This window comes from Syngnathoides biaculeatus, chromosome 6 (genome assembly GCF_019802595.1).
Source record: "Syngnathoides biaculeatus isolate LvHL_M chromosome 6, ASM1980259v1, whole genome shotgun sequence".
Lineage (NCBI taxonomy): Eukaryota > Metazoa > Chordata > Actinopteri > Syngnathiformes > Syngnathidae > Syngnathoides > Syngnathoides biaculeatus.
The window spans coordinates 23,272,716-23,290,399 of NC_084645.1; the positions used below are offsets into that span (position 1 = coordinate 23,272,716).

At 42.2% G+C, this 17,684-nt stretch overlaps 1 protein-coding gene across 10 annotated transcripts in view; it reads left to right on the forward strand.

The window, feature by feature from the left end:
* Positions 1 to 16,907, forward strand: part of chd2 (chromodomain helicase DNA binding protein 2) — a 41,127-nt gene extending 24,220 nt beyond the window's left edge. For 7 of the 10 annotated variants that reach the window (XM_061823537.1, XM_061823539.1, XM_061823536.1 and 4 more), the window contains 24 exons: positions 64 to 254; positions 333 to 521; positions 1,302 to 1,464; positions 1,575 to 1,727; positions 3,476 to 3,547; positions 3,738 to 3,887; positions 4,099 to 4,247; positions 4,320 to 4,416; positions 4,498 to 4,590; positions 6,683 to 6,856; positions 7,047 to 7,216; positions 7,302 to 7,343; positions 7,516 to 7,655; positions 7,738 to 7,876; positions 7,953 to 8,103; positions 9,592 to 9,714; positions 9,798 to 9,917; positions 10,673 to 10,810; positions 10,952 to 11,068; positions 11,149 to 11,327; positions 11,797 to 11,896; positions 11,980 to 12,151; positions 13,244 to 13,484; positions 13,738 to 16,907. In XM_061823537.1, coding sequence (XP_061679521.1) covers positions 64 to 254; positions 333 to 521; positions 1,302 to 1,464; positions 1,575 to 1,727; positions 3,476 to 3,547; positions 3,738 to 3,887; positions 4,099 to 4,247; positions 4,320 to 4,416; positions 4,498 to 4,590; positions 6,683 to 6,856; positions 7,047 to 7,216; positions 7,302 to 7,343; positions 7,516 to 7,655; positions 7,738 to 7,876; positions 7,953 to 8,103; positions 9,592 to 9,714; positions 9,798 to 9,917; positions 10,673 to 10,810; positions 10,952 to 11,068; positions 11,149 to 11,327; positions 11,797 to 11,896; positions 11,980 to 12,151; positions 13,244 to 13,484; positions 13,738 to 14,014 — 3,540 coding nt within the window. In that variant the 3' untranslated portion in view covers positions 14,015 to 16,907. Of the gene's footprint in view, positions 1 to 63; positions 255 to 332; positions 522 to 1,301; positions 1,465 to 1,574; positions 1,728 to 3,475; positions 3,548 to 3,737; positions 3,888 to 4,098; positions 4,248 to 4,319; positions 4,417 to 4,497; positions 4,591 to 6,682; positions 6,857 to 7,046; positions 7,217 to 7,301; positions 7,344 to 7,515; positions 7,656 to 7,737; positions 7,877 to 7,952; positions 8,104 to 9,591; positions 9,715 to 9,797; positions 9,918 to 10,669; positions 10,811 to 10,951; positions 11,069 to 11,148; positions 11,328 to 11,796; positions 11,897 to 11,979; positions 12,152 to 13,243; positions 13,485 to 13,737 lie in introns of all 10 variants that reach the window. The other 3 variants (XM_061823543.1, XM_061823546.1, XM_061823545.1) reach the window with 1 other exon arrangement.
* Positions 16,908 to 17,684: the final 777 nt, after the last annotated feature.

The window sequence follows — 17,684 nt, forward strand, 5'->3', positions numbered from 1 at the left end:
TGTGTTTTTCTTTTTAAGTCACATTTACAAAGACAAGCAATTTTTCCGAATGGTTTTCTTCAGGGAGTCCTGGGCAACATCAACTGGGCGTTCCTCGGTGTGGATGAGGCTCACCGGTTGAAGAATGACGATTCCCTCTTGTACAAGACATTAATGGAGTTCAGGTCGAATCACAGGCTCCTTATTACCGGCACTCCGCTGCAGAATTCTCTCAAAGAACTGTGGTCACTGCTGCACTTTCTCATGCCTGACAAGTATGTTCTTCTCCATAAATGTGTTTCCCAAAGAAGGAGGGCTCGCACTAATTGTTTGAATCTGTATTGTACGCTCAGGTTTGACTCGTGGGAGGATTTTGAGGACGACCACGGCAAAGGAAGAGAAAACGGCTACCAGAGTCTCCACAAAGTCCTCGAACCCTTCCTGCTCCGTCGTGTCAAAAAGGATGTGGAGAAATCACTTCCTGCCAAAGTGGAGCAGATTCTCCGTGTTGACATGAGTGCACAGCAGAAACAATTTTACAAGTAGGATTTTATTTGCCCTTCCTAATTTGATTTGCATTCTAACAGATTATGTAGTGGAACATGTACAGTTTATTTTTAAGTCGTTCAAATGTTCACATTTTTTTTCCCCCACAGGAAATAATGCAGGGGGATTTAGATTTTTTATTCATTTGGTATTTACATCATAAAAATATGAGAACATTTACAGAACATTTTTTCTTTTGTTTTTCTTTTTTTATTTACCATTTCAATGATACAAGCATGTAGACATACAGACAAAAACAATAGTCCACATTTGAAACAACTGTCATTGTATGTAGTTTTCATACTATTACCAGAATGAATATCAATCCCCACTATCTGTTCTGTACTGTACTTGTCAAACTTAAAAAAAAAAAAAAAAAACTATACTATGACATCGATACCGGTTTACTACCAGGTATCAGTACATGGTACTGGTGAGTACTCAAATGTAAGGTTGTTTTTTTTTTTTTTGCTGTCTAGAATAAAATGGTATTGGTCCATCCATAATATAAAAATCTAAATTTTTACATGAGCAACTCTTTCTAGACTCAAACCATTTTTTGAGATCCTGGTCAAAAGACCAAAAAATGTTTTCATAATATACCTTTTCTTTGCAACATTTTAATACTTTACTGTCATACAAGTATAAAGAGAAGGTAGCTTACATGTTGAAAATGTTGATTGAACTTTGAATTGTAGGCATTTGGAGTTACTGCAGTATTTTAAGAATGCAAGATATACATTTTCACGTTTTAATTTGTTCGTCAACCCTTGCAGGTGGATTTTAACACGGAATTACAAAGCGCTCTCCAAAGGCACTCGAGGCAGCTCCTCGGGCTTCCTGAACATTGTTATGGAGCTTAAAAAGTGTTGCAACCACGGCTTCCTCATCAAGCAGCCCGACGAGGGGGAGCCCGAATCTCAAGAGGAACACCTGCAGGTGCGTTTTAGTGATGCGGGCCCTCTTTCGCTTCGGGCGTCGCTATGAAACAAATTCAGCAGTGCAGAATGGTGGCCTCGTCAAACGTCGGCTCGGGTCATGTGTTGTAGGCTCTCGTGCGCGGCAGCGGGAAGCTAGTGCTGCTGGACAAGCTGCTCACCCGGCTCAGGGAGCGAGGCAACAGAGTGCTGATCTTCTCGCAGATGGTCAGGATGTTGGACATCCTGGCTGAATACCTCGCCAAGAAACGTTACCCATTCCAGGTCGGGTTCACAATTTTGCCTGATTTTTGCCATGTTAACAAATATAGCAACAGAGAATCCATCGATCCATTTTATGTGAAGCTTGTCATTAGGGTTACTGGTGTGCAAGAGCCAGCAGACCTCGGGTGAGAGGCAAGATAGAGCCTCGTCTAGTCATCAGCCAATCACAGGGCACATACAGACAAGAATACCCGCTGACATTCACACCTGTGGGCAATTTAGTCTTAAACTAATGCATATTTTTGGAACATGGAAGGAAGCCAGCGTACCCAGATGAGACTATGCAAGTACCAGAAGAACATGCAAATTTCACCCAGAAAGGCCCAAGCCAAGATTCAAACCTTGAACCTCAGAACTCTTGAGGCAGATGTGGTAACCGTTGGACTTGGTGCTCTGTTAGGTCTGAATTGGGCCCTAAATCATCTAAAGTGACTCACCGAAATGAAAGTTCATGTCTGAAAACTGAAACACCAAAAGAAGTTGCATTTATGGTTTTGACGGCCAACGTATCAAAATTCACTTCCAGAACAATTTGTTGGAATGTCCATTTTTTAAAAACAATGCGAAGACCATTACAGCATTACAGTTATTAAAGTTTGTTATGTAATAGGATGAAAATAATTCTGCATACTGTTCAATGGCACAACATAATTTTTTACTCATTAACTGTGATCATTACCAAATTATGACATAATTTTTTTATAGTATTTATCCCGTCATACTTGTATTGGCAAATGCAGTTACAGCCAAATGTATATTTTTTTCCCCCATTCTTGCTGCTGAAATTTAAAAAAAAAATCACCGTGGTGGAAAATCTTTTTATGTAAATTTTTTTTTTTTGGTTCATCTAAGAAAAAGTTACATTTTTTGTTCTCAACACAAAGCAGCAACTGTCAAAGCGATGCAACAAACACGTTAGCACATAGGCCAAGGTACCACTGTATGGGGTTACTAATAATGACATGAGAGGACAATATTCCCACTTAAAGTTAATTGACAAAATGTATTCAATTTAGTCTTTAAAAAGCCCAGAAACAGTCCCCACACACTCAGTTGGACACAATTATTGTATGCAAGCTTGCATCTATCCTCCCGTCCTTTAATGTGAAATCTTCAAACTTGTCTACAGGAAAACATTTTTTGGTCCCCAAATACAGTGGGCCAAAAAAAATGTTTAGTCCGGCACCAATTGTGCAAATTCTCCCACGTAAGAAGAGGAGAGAAGCCTATAATTTTAGTTGGATGTACACTTTTGAGAGACAAAATGAGGTAGAAAAGAAGTCACATTGTTTAATTTTTAAAGCATTTATGAGCCAAGTATGGTGGGATACAAGTCTTTGGTCAATAATAAACGTTCATCTTAATACATTATGTTATAAACTGTTTTTTGCCAGAACTTGGGAGAACTTGCACAGTTGGTGGCTGACATTCGGCCCACTGCAAATATCATATACCTTGATTAAAAAAAGTCTTGTCTCCATCTGTGTTCATGCTGCTTATTAATGTGTTAATGTTGACGTAGATCAAATATCAACGTTGTGGCACACATACTTGGCCAGGCTGAGAGTTCATGCGGTTATTTATATCAACGATTTGTTTTTTACATGGAATAGCAAGCAGGCTCTGCAAGCCGCTCGGCTGTTCTTAGCTGGGGGGTATTTGTTGTGATAAACCGTAACTCCACATTGACTTTTATGTGTAGTGTTTTTTTGTAATTAATTGTTTTTGTCTCTTTTCTCTTTTTTTAGCGATTGGATGGCTCCATCAAGGGAGAAATTCGAAAGCAAGCACTGGACCACTTTAATGCCGAAGGCTCGGAGGTATGTTCACTACATGAGCAATCGAACAATAGTCTTTATGTTAGCAGTTTCAAAACTATAAATGGAGTTTGACTGATGCGAAAATCACACTTGATTACTTGGTAGTCATTTGCAACCATATTATCTTCATTTCTTATACCTGTTCCTGGAAGTATTGTTGAATATAACCGGAGCACTGTCTGTCGTGCAGGACTTCTGCTTTCTCTTGTCCACGAGAGCTGGAGGCTTAGGAATAAACTTGGCCTCGGCCGACACCGTGGTCATCTTCGACTCGGATTGGAACCCTCAGAATGACCTGCAGGCTCAAGCTAGGGCTCACAGGATTGGCCAGAAGAAACAGGTACGTTATGACGGAAATCGCAAGCAACTTGTATCTTTGTTGAATTGAAGTCAATTAATCAGCAATGTCATGGAGGGTTTTATCGGTGCACTCTCGCAGTTCCCAAGCATGATTCTATACATGCATGTATTGGAATCTGTGCAAATCCTGAAGCTTTTTAGTGGGATTTTTACATTACTTTTCAATAATCGTGCTTTCATCCCCGTCGTAGGTGAATATATATCGACTGGTCACCAAGGGAACAGTCGAGGAAGACATCATCGAGAGGGCAAAGAAGAAGATGGTTTTGGACCATCTGGTCATCCAGCGAATGGACACCACCGGTCGAACTGTACTGGATAGCAACTCGGGCAACACCAAGTAAGACCTTTTGGAGTCACTTGAGTGAGTTTATCGTGATTCATAACTGCTGCTCTTCTATTTGCACTTCAGTTCAAACCCATTTAACAAGGAAGAGCTCACTGCTATCCTCAAGTTTGGTGCAGAAGAACTCTTTAAAGAAGCAGAAGGAGAAGAGTCTGAACCTCAGGTCCACATTCATCCTAATTAAGATCTGAAAAATATGTCTCTCAGTTTAGAAATTAAAGCAATGTGTTGTCTTTTCGCGCAGGAAATGGACATTGACGAGATCCTGAGGTTGGCAGAAACGAGAGAAAGTGACCAGGGCCAAAGTGCAACTGATGAACTTCTGTCTCAGTTTAAGGTGCCTGCAAGTTAATTGTACTTTGCTACATTAACGTTTAAAACAGCAGTTTTTTTTTCAATTTCTTTAAATTTTTTTTTTTTAAGAATAGAGTAGTTTGCCAATTAGCCCATTGAGTAATTGGGTTAAAATTAAATTTGCTTCATTAGCCATGTTATCACATGCAGGTAATATTTTTGTCTACATGGGGTTGCGATCCCTCAGGTTTTACTGGGTACAAGGGACGTTGAATGTGTATGGCTTTAAGAGGCCCCCCCTGGCCCAGTGAGTGATGTGGGCACCAGCAAATGAGAGTTTTGAGGTTGTTAAATGTAAACAGGCTAATCCCTTGCCCATTTCGGCCCCCCCCCCCCCCCCCCCCCCCCAGGAATTGTAAGAGTTATTCAAATAATTGCATTCTCAAGTGTAAACTGGGTTCATGAATTTAATCCATTATGTGACTCTGTAGGTAATGTTTCCCATTGAAATAGATGGAAAGGTAATTAATCAGTTCCAGACCCAGAATGAAGTTTTAAGATGACTTATTGAAGTGATTGTTTATTGTGGGGGGAAAAAAAACCCACTGGTTTCGCCAGCAAATCACTGGGCACCATCTTCCCGTTTTCGCATCTAGTACAATTTACATTCACCATGGATACCGCTAGTCCAAAATGGCTGCCGGATCCCAGAGTACAATGTGGCTTTTGCATTGCATTTTGGGACATAGTGGCCATTTTGGGGTCGCGGTGTCCATGGTGAATGTGAACAAGGCTGTGTTGGTCCAGCACAGTGCAAGTTGGTATGGTTTGAAAAAAAAAAAATCTACAAGGAAACAGACCACAAAGCCTCGCTAGCACTATCGCCAGCGAGTCCCCGTACTCTGGCCAAAGGTGGACCCAGGTAGACGCTCACTTCTTGGTACGGTTAACACTCTAGGCCTGGGACCAGTCCCTCTGTCTTGAGCCTGCTATCGAGATGTTAGCTTGAGGCTCCTCCTTTGGAGGTTTATGTGGACCCAGCTGCATTCACTGATGATCAAGTTTTTTTGATTTTGTTGTTGTTTTTTAGTATGTGTGTGTTTGCACCTCTAATAAGTCCAATTAGGTGTTAACCACTATACAAATTTACAGTAATTTCAGGCTTACAGTGCGCACCTGAATATATGCCTCACCCAGTACTTTTGTAAAGTAAATACCATTTGGTACATACATAAGCCGCACCTGTGTAAAACCCACATTGAAACACAATATATTTACACAGAAAGACGGTACACAGAAAGAGTTTTCAAAGTTTTAATACCCTAGTTTACCTTAACATAGCAACAACACAATAGCACGAACGGGGCTGGTAAAGAAAAAAAAAACATGCCGGTAAAAAAAAAAAACACTCTGCGGCATCTACACAGTAGCAACTGGTAGCACAGCACTAACAGAGCCGGTTTAAAAAAAAAAAAAAAAACTAAATCACTGAGATGCGGCAGAAACACACTAGCGTGGCACCAACGGTAGCGCAGCGCTAATGCTAGCGTGACGCTAACAGGCCCGTTCACCCAAAAAAAATATAAACGCATACCGGTAAAAGTCCCTTCCTCGGCACATATATTCCACCGGTCTCCTTTTTTACCTTTTCTGCTCGAGTGCCCCCTTGCAGCAATTGGAAAAAATGCACAACTTTGCCGCATCACCGTATAAGCTGCAGGGTTGAAAGCGTGTGAAAAAAGTTGCGGCTTACAGCCCGGAAATTACAATATTTAATATAATAAGTACAGTACGAATGATGGATTTTTCCAAAACAATCTGCAAGGAAGACGACAAACATCAACACCATTTTCATGTTGAGCTATTATTTCCTCCTTTTGTCAGCAGTAAAATGTTTTGTTTTCCTAATTATACTCGCTAGCAGTTTTCACTTTCCTTGTAGCGAGACTGACAGCTAATTTAAGGAACAAGTGATCTGTTCCGCAGCCATGTTCATGAACCAAGGTCATATTTTAATCATTAAGTTTTATTAATAAACCAAATTGTTCATCAACTGGGTGGTTTGTAAACTTGTGACATCCCCAGTGTGCTATTAAACATAACCTTCCGTGTCGCCTCTCTTTTTGTACCTGCAGGTGGCCAATTTTTCCAGCATGGAGGAGAGTGCGCCTGACCTCGAGGAGAAGCCTTCTCGGGAATGGGACGACATCATCCCCGAGGAGCAACGACGTAAAGTCGAAGAGGAGGAGGAGAAGCAGCGGGAAATGGATCTCTTCATGTTGCCCAGAAGCAGAAGTTCCAACAAGCGGGTAAGCTTCTTATTAAGCTTTATACAAACAGTTCTACGTAAGACACACTAGTTTGATGTAGTTAAATGGGATTTATTTTGCATTCCCTCACCCGCAATTTTTCCTCGGTGTTTTAATAACACGGTTGTTACATGTTTGCGTCAAACTCGAAGGATCAAGAATTGAAACTCACTTTAATGTGCTGTCTCAGGCTCAGGCCAATGACAGCGACAGCGACGTGGGCTCCAAGCTCAAGCAACACTCCTCGGGCTCCGACAGCGAGACGGACGACAGCGACGAAGACAAGAAGCCAAAGAAGAGAGGCCGGCCTCGAGCCCGCAAGAACAACGTGGAGGGTTTCAACGATGCCGAAATACGGAGGTCAAGCATTTATTAATGTTTTGGTGGCAGTATCGTGGAAATCTTTTGACTCACATGACTCCAAATTATCCTTATTTTGCTGCAGATTCATTAAGGCTTACAAGAAGTTTGCAGCTCCACTTGAAAGGTAAGTGCACGGTTAAAAATCATATTTCCTCTAATAGTTGTCCCCACTTTAATATTTTGCCCCTAGAAAACAAAATCACTATTTGAGCCATTGTGCTTATCAAATTTAACAGGACTTTATCAAAGCGGAAAATGTACGGCACATCCAGTTCAGGATGTTTTCGTCTCCCCAGGCTGGAAGCCATAGCGCGGGACTCTGAGCTGGTCGACAAGTCGATCGCAGACCTGAAGAGACTGGGCGAACTCATTCACACCAGTTGTATGGCTGCAGTGCAAGAACACGAGGAAAACCTGAAAGAGAACCCAATTGAAGGTAGACCGGACTTACTTGTTGCGGATTCCACGTTCCAATTAAAGAGAAGAATACCGCTGAGCTGAAAATGCGGCCGTTGCAGCGAAAGGTCCCGGCAAACGGCGAGGAATCAACATCAAGATCTCGGGCGTGCAGGTCAACGCAAAGTCCATCATACAGCACGAGGAGGAGTTTGAGCCGTTACACAAAGCCGTGCCGTCCGATCCGGCCGAGAGGAATACGTAAGCAAGCGGCCAATGTATTGGTGGGAGGGAAATGTGCTACACGTACGACTGATTTTGCGCTGTCTTCCCACAGTTTCAAGCTCACTTGCAGAGTCAAGGTCGCCCACTTCGACGTGGACTGGAATGTGGAAGATGACGTTCAGCTTTTACTGGGAATTTACGAGCACGGATTCAGCAACTGGGATCTCATCAAGACCGATCCCGACCTCAAGCTGGGTGAAAAGGCAAGTACAATACGGGGTACCCATGGCATCAAGACAAGACACAGATAATACTTCAAATCTCTGCGTAATTGACACACCTGAAGTGAAATGAGACAAAATCGCTCCGATCTCAGGTCAGTCAGGATCACCAATTTGATTTCATTTTGTTCAACTCCACAGTAACGAGAGAATTTCTTAGAATTATTTGTATTTTATTCAAGGTCAAAAGTTTATGTACATTCCTTACTATGGAGTAGCATTTCTGTCAAACTGCAAAACATGGTTCAAACGTTTTGGGTAACCTTCTACGAGCTTCTGACAGTACTCTGCTGGAATCCTGGCCCATTACTCCTGACAGAACTGTGTCAGGTTTGTCAGCTTTTCAGATCTGCTCACAAATGTTCATGAGATTCAGATTAGGGCTTTGAGATGGCCTAACCAAGACATGACTTTGTTATTTTTAAGCCACTTTTGAACCATATTTGCAGTGGGCTTAGGGTCATAGTCCATTTGGAGGACCATTTGCGCCCAAGTTTTACCTTCCAGGCTGATGTCTTGAGAATGTTGCCTTAATATCACCATGTAATGGTCTTTCTTCATAATACCGTCTACTTTATGAAGTGCTCTAGTTCCTCCTGATGCGAAACAGCACCTCCATATTTCACAGTTGGTATGGGGTTCTCAGGTTTACAAGCTTCCTCCTTTCTCTTCCAGATCTAACGTTGGTCATTATGGCCTAACAGGTCCAGTTTAGTTTCATCAGACCACAGGACATGTCTCCAGAAGTTAATATCTTTGTCTTAATGTCTTTTTGCAAACGGTAATGTGGATTTGTTTCACGTTTTTAAAAAAAGAATAATAGCTTCATTCTCTGTGAGTGGCCTTACAGACCATGTTGGTACAGGACTCGTTTCACTGTGGATAATGACACTTTCTTACAATTGTCATTCATTTTTTTCTGGGGTTCATTTGCACATTCCTGTGTTTGTACTTGCATGTAAGTGTTCAAACAGATGAATATGGAACCTTAAAGCATCAGGAAATTGCACCCAAGGATGAGCCAGACTTGTGGAGCTCCACGATTCTTTCTGAAATGATTTCTTTTGATTTGACCTTGATTTCCAACAAGGTGTGGCCTTAAATACATCCCCATGTGTGCCGTCAATTAACTCATGTTGTTACTTAACCCATCAGGAGCTTCCAAAGCTATGACTTCATCATCTGTACTTACCCGTGTTCTTTAAGGACATGGTACTGTTTGTGTTTGTAAAATTCCATTTGAAAACCTCTTATTATTATGGCATTTAAATAAATAAGTGTGGAAACAGAAGAGGTTTAGTCTAATTTGACTTCAGACAGTGAAACGAAAAATTAAGTGTTTTTATACAGTGAGTGTAAATTTCTGGCTTCAACTGTATGCGGTATCAAAATCCAGAGCGAATAAAATACCAATTAGATTTTCTTTTTTGTCCGATTTTTATTGTTTGTTTGTTTGTTTTACCCACGCAGATCCTCCCTGATGATCCAGGCAAAAAGCCTCAGGCCAAACAGCTGCAGGCGAGAGCCGAGTATCTACTCAAGCTGCTCAAAAAGGAACAAGACAACGCAGACATATCAAAAACTGCGGACGACGTAAGCCGAGCGCCGTCAGCTTGTCGCCGCCATTGCCGCCGTATTTCAACCAGTGTCACTCATCCGGACTTCTTCGCGATCAGGTCAAAGTGAAGAAAAGGAAACCTCGGGTGAAGAAGGAGAAGATAGTCAAGGATGAGCAGGGCAATGACATCTCGTCCCCGCGCTTGTCCGACAATCCGTCAGAAGAGGGTGAGCTCAAGGTCAGTAACGGAAAACTTGGGCCCCATTCGAGTTGCAAAGGGATAGAACAAATGCAGAAAATTTCAATTACCGTAATTCCCGGCCTACAGAGCGCACCTGGTTCTAAACCTCACCCAGTACATTTGTAAAGGAAATACCATTTGGTACATACACAGGCCGCGGCTGTGTAAAAGCTGCAAGTGCCCACATTGAAACACCAGATATTTACAAAGAAAGACTACACAGAGAGTTTAACACCGCGCTAACAGGGCCGGTTTAAAAAAAAAAACAAAAACATACCGGTAAAAATCATTGAGACACGGCAGTAACACGCTAGCGCAGCGCTAACAGGGCCAAACCGGTAAAAGTCACTTCCTCGGCACATATATTCCTCCGGTCTCACTCTTACCTTTTCAGCTCAAGTACCACCTTGTGGCCATTATAAAAAAAATGCATAAATTAGCCGCATCACCACATTAGTTGCAGTGTTGAAAGCGTGTGGAAAAAGTCGCGGTTTATAGGCTGGAAATTACGGTAGGTGTCCTTAGGAAGTTAACATTGGAATAATTGAAAGTGTTCCAAATTACAAATTTTCCATGGTGGGATTGTGGGTCATTTATATGTTTTTTTTTTTTTGTTTTTTTTTTTTAACCTCTTGAAATGTTCCCCCCAAATTGATTTAAAAAGGTTATAGGTCACATTCTGACATTTGAAACAGGATTGTGTAGACTTTTTATACCCACTGCAATAATTATGTTATGTCACACTTGAGCAGGAGGAAGGAGCCGAAAAGTCCCCCACCAAGAAGCGACAGAAGAAGGACAACAAGGAGAACAAAGAGAAGCAAGGAACTCCGAAGAAGGAGAAGGAAGGAGACAAAGAGAAGAAGGCGAACAAGGCCAAAAAAGAGAAGGTAGATGGTTTTTACATTGGCCACAAGATTAGGCACATTTTCTCAATCTTGTGGAGGATTACTCCGGTTAACAAAAACAAAGAATTGTTCTGTTTGCATAAATTCTGCTTTGTTTGAATCTGCTAGTTTGACATGTTTCAGGGAAAAGGAGCCAAACCCCGGAAAAGTCAAGGACCCGTTCACATCACGGCAGGCTCCGACCCCGTTCCCATCGAAGGAAAGGAAGACGACGAACTGGACCAGGAGACTTTCAGTATTGTGAGTTTGAAAAAGAGACGAGCCGACGTGCCGAATGGTTGGTTGAGTCGGGTTGTAATAAGATCGTCAAACGCATCCAGTGCAAGGAGCGCATGAGGCCGGTCAAGAAGGCGCTGAAGCAGCTGGATAAACCGGACGAGGGTTTGTCGGACCAGGACCAGCTCCAGCACACGCGCACGTGCCTGCTGAAGATCGGAGACCGGATCACCGAGTGCCTTAAAGCCTACAGCGACCCCGAGCATGTGAAAATATGGCGACGGTAAGACTGGCGGATCGCGGATGCTGTGCTTTCGCGAATTGCATTTGGGTGGAAATATTTCTGGTAACTTTCTATCAGAAGTAAAGCGTACACATTTTGCAGTTTGGCACAAAGTGACAATAATTCGAATAAATGGGCTTCACACAGTTTATTTCCCCTCCCTGTTGAAACTTACTCTTAAACCAAACATTGAAAAAATGAAGTACACTTGTATTTTAAACCACAAAGGTTTGCCTTGAAGTTGGCGGCAAACAATGCCAAACGCCATAGATGTGCAAATAAATGGCACAAATCTTGCGGCGTTATAACCCTTTAAGAAATGGATAATCACACACAAATTGAATACCATAACAAATAATATAACGTATGCAAGTAGATACATATTCTTTGTCTTCTTTCTGTACTGATACAGATAACCTCACTATGACTCATACTACAAATTTTATAACGGCGTACATGTTTTCCACAGAAATCTCTGGATTTTTGTGTCCAAGTTTACGGAATTTGGCGCCCGGAAGTTGCACAAGCTTTACAAAATGGCCCAGAAGAAACGCTCACACGAGGAAGAGGCAAGTGGCTCACAAATGCATAATCAGCATCTTTTGCGCCACTTCCCTCATCCCGACATTTGGCTCTGTTCGGATCCTTCCAGAAGGAGCACAAGAAGAAGGACGAGCCCCCCAGTCGAGGAAAATCTTTCCGGGCGGACGCTTCGGCGTCCGGTCGAGACTCCGCGGGTCCGCAGTCTGCTCCCTCACACTCCATGCAGTCGGCTCCTCACGGACACCACCGGGATTACAACAAACGGCACTTTCCCAACGACGGTAACGCCCTTATTGAGATTAATTTGTGTAATCGGGCAGGTACGTGCACAGGTAATATGGGACTGTACAGATGCATCTTAATGAAATAAATTTGAACATCAAGTATATTAATATTGACAATTATAGTTTAAAATGTTTCTTTTTTTTTTTTTGCTATTCGTGGAAGGTTATGACGGTCCCTCGTGGAGTGTTACGTTACATAAACAAAAGGATGGGATTTTCTTTGCACTAGAAATAGAATTAAAGTACAGTACAGCCTTGGTTCTCGACCACAATCTATTCTAGAAGGCGGTTCGAGAAGTGATTTGTTCGAAAACCGAATCGATATTTCCCATTAGAATGAATGGAAAAAGAACTAGTGCGTTCCAAACCTAAAAATATTTTTTTTTCAGCTTTTCCTGATAATAAACTGCATAGTAGAAATACATTTATAGTTTAAATTCTTTATTGTAATAAAATAATGTAAGAAATATATTTATTCTTTGCTTAAAATGTATGCTTTAGTAGTAGAGTAGGCCAGGCTGGGAGTGCATTGCCGGATCTGTCGCGACTCGGCCCCCAACAAAACTGCAGAATAACTTTAACAAGCAATAATGAGGGGGGAAAAAAAAATCTTTTTTTTTTTTTTAATACAAAAAGGAACACACATAAACATTAATTTCTTAAATCTTTGAAACAAAACAAAAATGCAGAAATGGTAATGGAACAGAGCATTAGTAGTCCTCAATAGGAAGAAAAAAAACACTCTCTACCGGGACACGTCTGCGTACGGAGGCTGCGTTATACAGAATAACAAAGTGCGTCGTGGGTGGGTCAGCTGGTAGGGCCACGAACGTTGTTATTTCCCGGTTTTTCCGGCGAGGTGGAAAGTCACAAGAAAGGCTGACCCACTACGCGCTGTCTGGATGCGCACAATATGTTATTTCCAGGTTTTGTCGGGCTGTTCGAGTTCCAATTTTCGTTTGAAAACAGAAGCCAAAAAATCTCGAAATTTGCGTCTGAAAACTGATTTGTTTGAGAATTGAGTATTCACTGTATGTGTAATCTTAACAGTATCAATCTGAACCTAAATGGCGCTCAATGTACTGACAGACCGGGGGGACTGGCAGCGCAAGTACAACCACCCGGGCAACAGCAACCAGTCGTGGCAGGGCGAGCGTCACCACCCGTACGACGGCCACCGCTACAAGGACCACTACGGCGACCGGCACGCCCACGGCGACTCGTACCGCAGCTCGGGCGGCTACCGCAACAACAGCTCGCCGCGCAAGAGGCCCTACGACCTGTACGGCAACGACCGGGACCACCGGGCGCACCGCCCCTACTACGACAGGTAAACCGACCCGCAGAACCTGAAGTAAAAAATGGCACGGAGGACATCTAAGACCAATATGGAATACATTTTGTGAGGATTAATAAAATAAAGAATCTACTCTATCAAAAGTAGGAGAATTGATTTATCGCAGTTCCTTATGTAAAAGTAAAAATGTCGTTTTTGAAATGTACTTGAAGGTACATAATTTCATTAATTTATTAGCTTCAGGTGCAAAGTGAATTTAACCCGGCTCCATCCATTGTGTCTCCAGGCACCAGGACCCCAAAAGAAGGCGCCCGGACGACTTCCACTCCAATTACCACCACCAGGGACGCGACGGCCCCTCTCAGGACTTCCGCCGGATGCCGGACCACCGGTCCGGGGCGCCGCCGAGCCAAGACCACTACGGCAGACCCTTCTACCCGGACAAACCCCCGCCGCTGGACCCGCGCTCCCAGCAGTGTCAGAAATCGCCGCACGACTCCCTGTCGTCGCCGCCGGACCACAACGCCCCGGCCGAAAGCGCCTGGAACAACAGGAAGTCCTAAACGCGAGGACCGGACCAGTCATAAGCTGAAGGCGAGCGGACACGCGACAAGCACCCTCAATGAAAACTGGAGGCTGTGGAATGGATGCTTAGTCCCATGGACTACTTTCTAAGGGTGGATTTGGGACACGGTGAACTGTTGACTGACCTTAAAGTGCCTGATTTATTATTATTATTATTATTATATATATATATTTTTTTCCTTCCCCCTTGAAACCACAACAAGGAGCATTTTTGTTCATTTCTGCGTTTAGCTTTAAACGTCATCGGACAATGTGAGTACAAAAGAATGTTGTCATCATCATGTGCACCTTTTTTTTTTTTTTTTTTGCAGCACTTGTTAGAGAAAATTGTCGGTAAATTCCATGGGAAGTTAAAATGGTGGAGCCCCCCCAAAATTATTTTTGATTCATCCCCAATTAGTTATTTTTTTTCCTTCAATACAACTATCATGATCATAAATTCACTGCAGAATTTTGGCATTGGGAGTGAGGCCCCTTCATTGGCCTTCGATCACTGAACTTCTCTTTAAGTCCCTGAAATGTTTCCAGGCTCATTGTGGGGTGGGGGTCCCGTTCGTATGATTATGTTTTTTTTTGGTGGGGGTGGTTCAGCTGGTAAAGCCTTAGCCGCACAATTCTGAGATCCCGGGTTCAATCCCAGAACCGCCTGCGTGGAGTTTGCATGTTCTCCCCATGTGCCTGCGTGGGTTTTCTTCGGGTGGGCACTCCGGTTTCCTCCCACATCCCAAAAACATGGGACATTATAACTGGACGCTACGTTTGCCCCGTCGGTGCGATTGGTTGTTTGTCTCGATATGCCCTGTAATTGGCTGGCGACCAGTTCAGGGTGTACCCCACCTCCTGCCCTGTTGAAACTGGGATAGGCTCCGGCACTCCCCGCAACCCTCATGAGGATAAGCGGTGAAGAGAATGGATGGATGGTTCTGTCAACTAAATGCAAAATAGCCACTTTGTCACTTGGTTTACCGTGGAAAGTTCCCCAAAATTGAATTTCGCGGAACACAAAACGACACCACGGCATTTTACTCCAGGGCGGCATTTCCCCAAAATGTATCAGAAAAGTCTCCAAAAGGCACATCAACATACGCAAATATCACAAAAAAAATAGTGAAATATGAAGCTCGTGTTTTCACAAATGTAGTTTTTATTTTTTTTGGAAAGTTGAACACTAAGCTGTGATTGTGTGGTATCAACGGCACAACGGGTTCTTTGTACTTCCTGCCATCGAACGGAAGAACTTTGCATTGTTTTGCTTGTGGCTACAGTATCCATCACTGCTATAGGTAGATGAGCAAAGATTCATTATTTGGAGTACCTACATTTTTATTATTATGTTTTTTTTCCCCCCTCAGACCAGTGAAGTAGCTAATTTCCCACCGGGGTTGAGACTCACTCTTCTAAAGACTCAAGATTTTTTTTTTTTTTTTTTAATATAATGCTACTGAGGAAGGCCCCCTTTTGTGGAAAATGAAAATGGAAGAATCAGTATTTATCACAACGCTACGATGACCCTTTCGCTATTTTCACCCGCGGTATGTCTGATCGAATGTGTAATTGTGTGCGCCATTTTAAGGACATTTACTCCCGATGCCAAATGTGGTCCTCCATTTTGTGTCGCCCCTTTCCCGTTTGTGCCTTCACTCTGTGTGGTATATTATAGTAGTAGTCCGTGCGCACTGCTGAGCGACGGAGGTTTGCCGCTTAGTATTTATATATCACGATGGGTGAGAAACATGGGGGAGTGCGGGCCGTGGGTGGCACACGTGAACGTTTGACGCGGCCCCCGGTATCGCGCTCACCGAGGGCTGCTTCGAGGTTCAAATTTAGGGTTCGAAAAGGGAAGAAATTTTCCGCGGTAAGTTAAGCTGGAAATTTTGGGTCACAATAAGCTTAAATATGAACATTGTTTTGTGGTGGAAGACAGTTATGCAAAAATAATGCAATTAACAAGCGCGACATTTCAAGTGCAACTTTGTCAAGTTTTAAATGTCTTTGAACAATCAAGAGCAAATCAAAGGATTTGAGTCCAATCCATCCAAAATTAACACACACCCCCATTCACAAATATCAACAAATTCCCATTATGCTGATTAAGATAAAAAAAATAAAACATTTCTCCGCAAATATATTTTAAGTTTTATACTAAACTTTGTGAATTTTTGGTTTGTTTAGCTTCCAATGTTGACACTGAACAGAATTATGCACCCCTTTTCATATTTGGTAGCGAGAACCCGAGAATTAAATTTGATCCGAAAACGGCTGACCTCTTCCTGCCTTTTGGGGTTTTGAGACTTTTTGTGGGCGTGCTCACGGCAGACAAATTTCATGTTGCGCAATCAAAACAAATTTTTTGTTGTTGTTGTTGAAATATTAGTACGAATAATCTGTAAATTGAAAATGCCTGAGGAGTTTTTGAAAACCCAGAGTGAAAACAGTATTTTCATGTGGGTCTTTGCACTGTTAGGAAGGGAAAAGGAAAAAAAAAAAAACATCAAACAGAAATGCTCCTAATATATATTAAAAAAAAATGTATTACAACAGTCACTTTTTAAAGACAGTATAGAACGGCAACAATTATGTGGCAACTGGTGAAGGGACCACGTATCTCAGCGGTAATCATCGCGTATTATGCGTCGTAGAAATGCAAAGTGTTTTCCTCTGCCTGCACCGCGTCAAGCAAGCTCCAGTCGAAAAATAATTTATATTTGTGACGACAACGACCACTCTTGATGAGAAATGTTCTCCTTGTACATATGTTTGGACATATGTAATAAAGTTTGTTAAGCAAAAAGGACAAGAAGTTCATGTCCGCTTGTGACTGTACCATGACTTTTCAATTAAAGATGATTCGGGAAAAATGAAATGAGTGGAAACGCTGTGGCCTGTTTCGAGCTGCCCCCGCCCCACAAAACGGCAACATTTTAGTAATGTTTTTCATGCAATAGCATTAAAAGATGAACATGAAAAAACCTAAAGTAATAGTCTTAATAACATAAAACAAAAAATCGAATTTACTGCAACTTCTGGTGTGTGCGTGTGCGCCATGGCCACCAGAGGGCAGTGTGATATATACTACTACATGTAAATGAAGTTTGTCAAAATTCAGTATATCAGTAATTATCACACATCTAAAAATATGACTGAATAGCGCATCCATATCTAGCGCTGTCGATTGGCCGCCATTTTGGTACTCCCAAAAGGCGTGGTTTACAGGTCGGATTATGGCGGGGGTTTTATCAAAGTTTGGCATGTAGAATTAAAACTGGTCGTGTGACCTTGACATTTTTTTTCAGTTCTGGTAACATGAAGGATTTTTAATCCAGCTTGGTAAGCGAAAAATGGCTAAGTGCAAAACACTGTGACTACCAAGAAACCTTGCATATTACCTAGGGCCCGATTTGCGTGACATGTTAAGGTCTCCCAAAAAACACTGAAACACTCTCCATAACATAGCAAAAAAAAATAATAATTTTTTTGGCATAAAAACATTACATTTTAAGTCAATCAGATATATATATTTTTGGAAATAAGGACTCACAATGGGAAAATTCACGTTAAACGCATTGTTTATTTGTTGTCTCTGCGACGTCCTATTTCAGACAAAAAGTTGAAACTTGTTTCCTCGCATTTGAAAATCAAATTCAATTT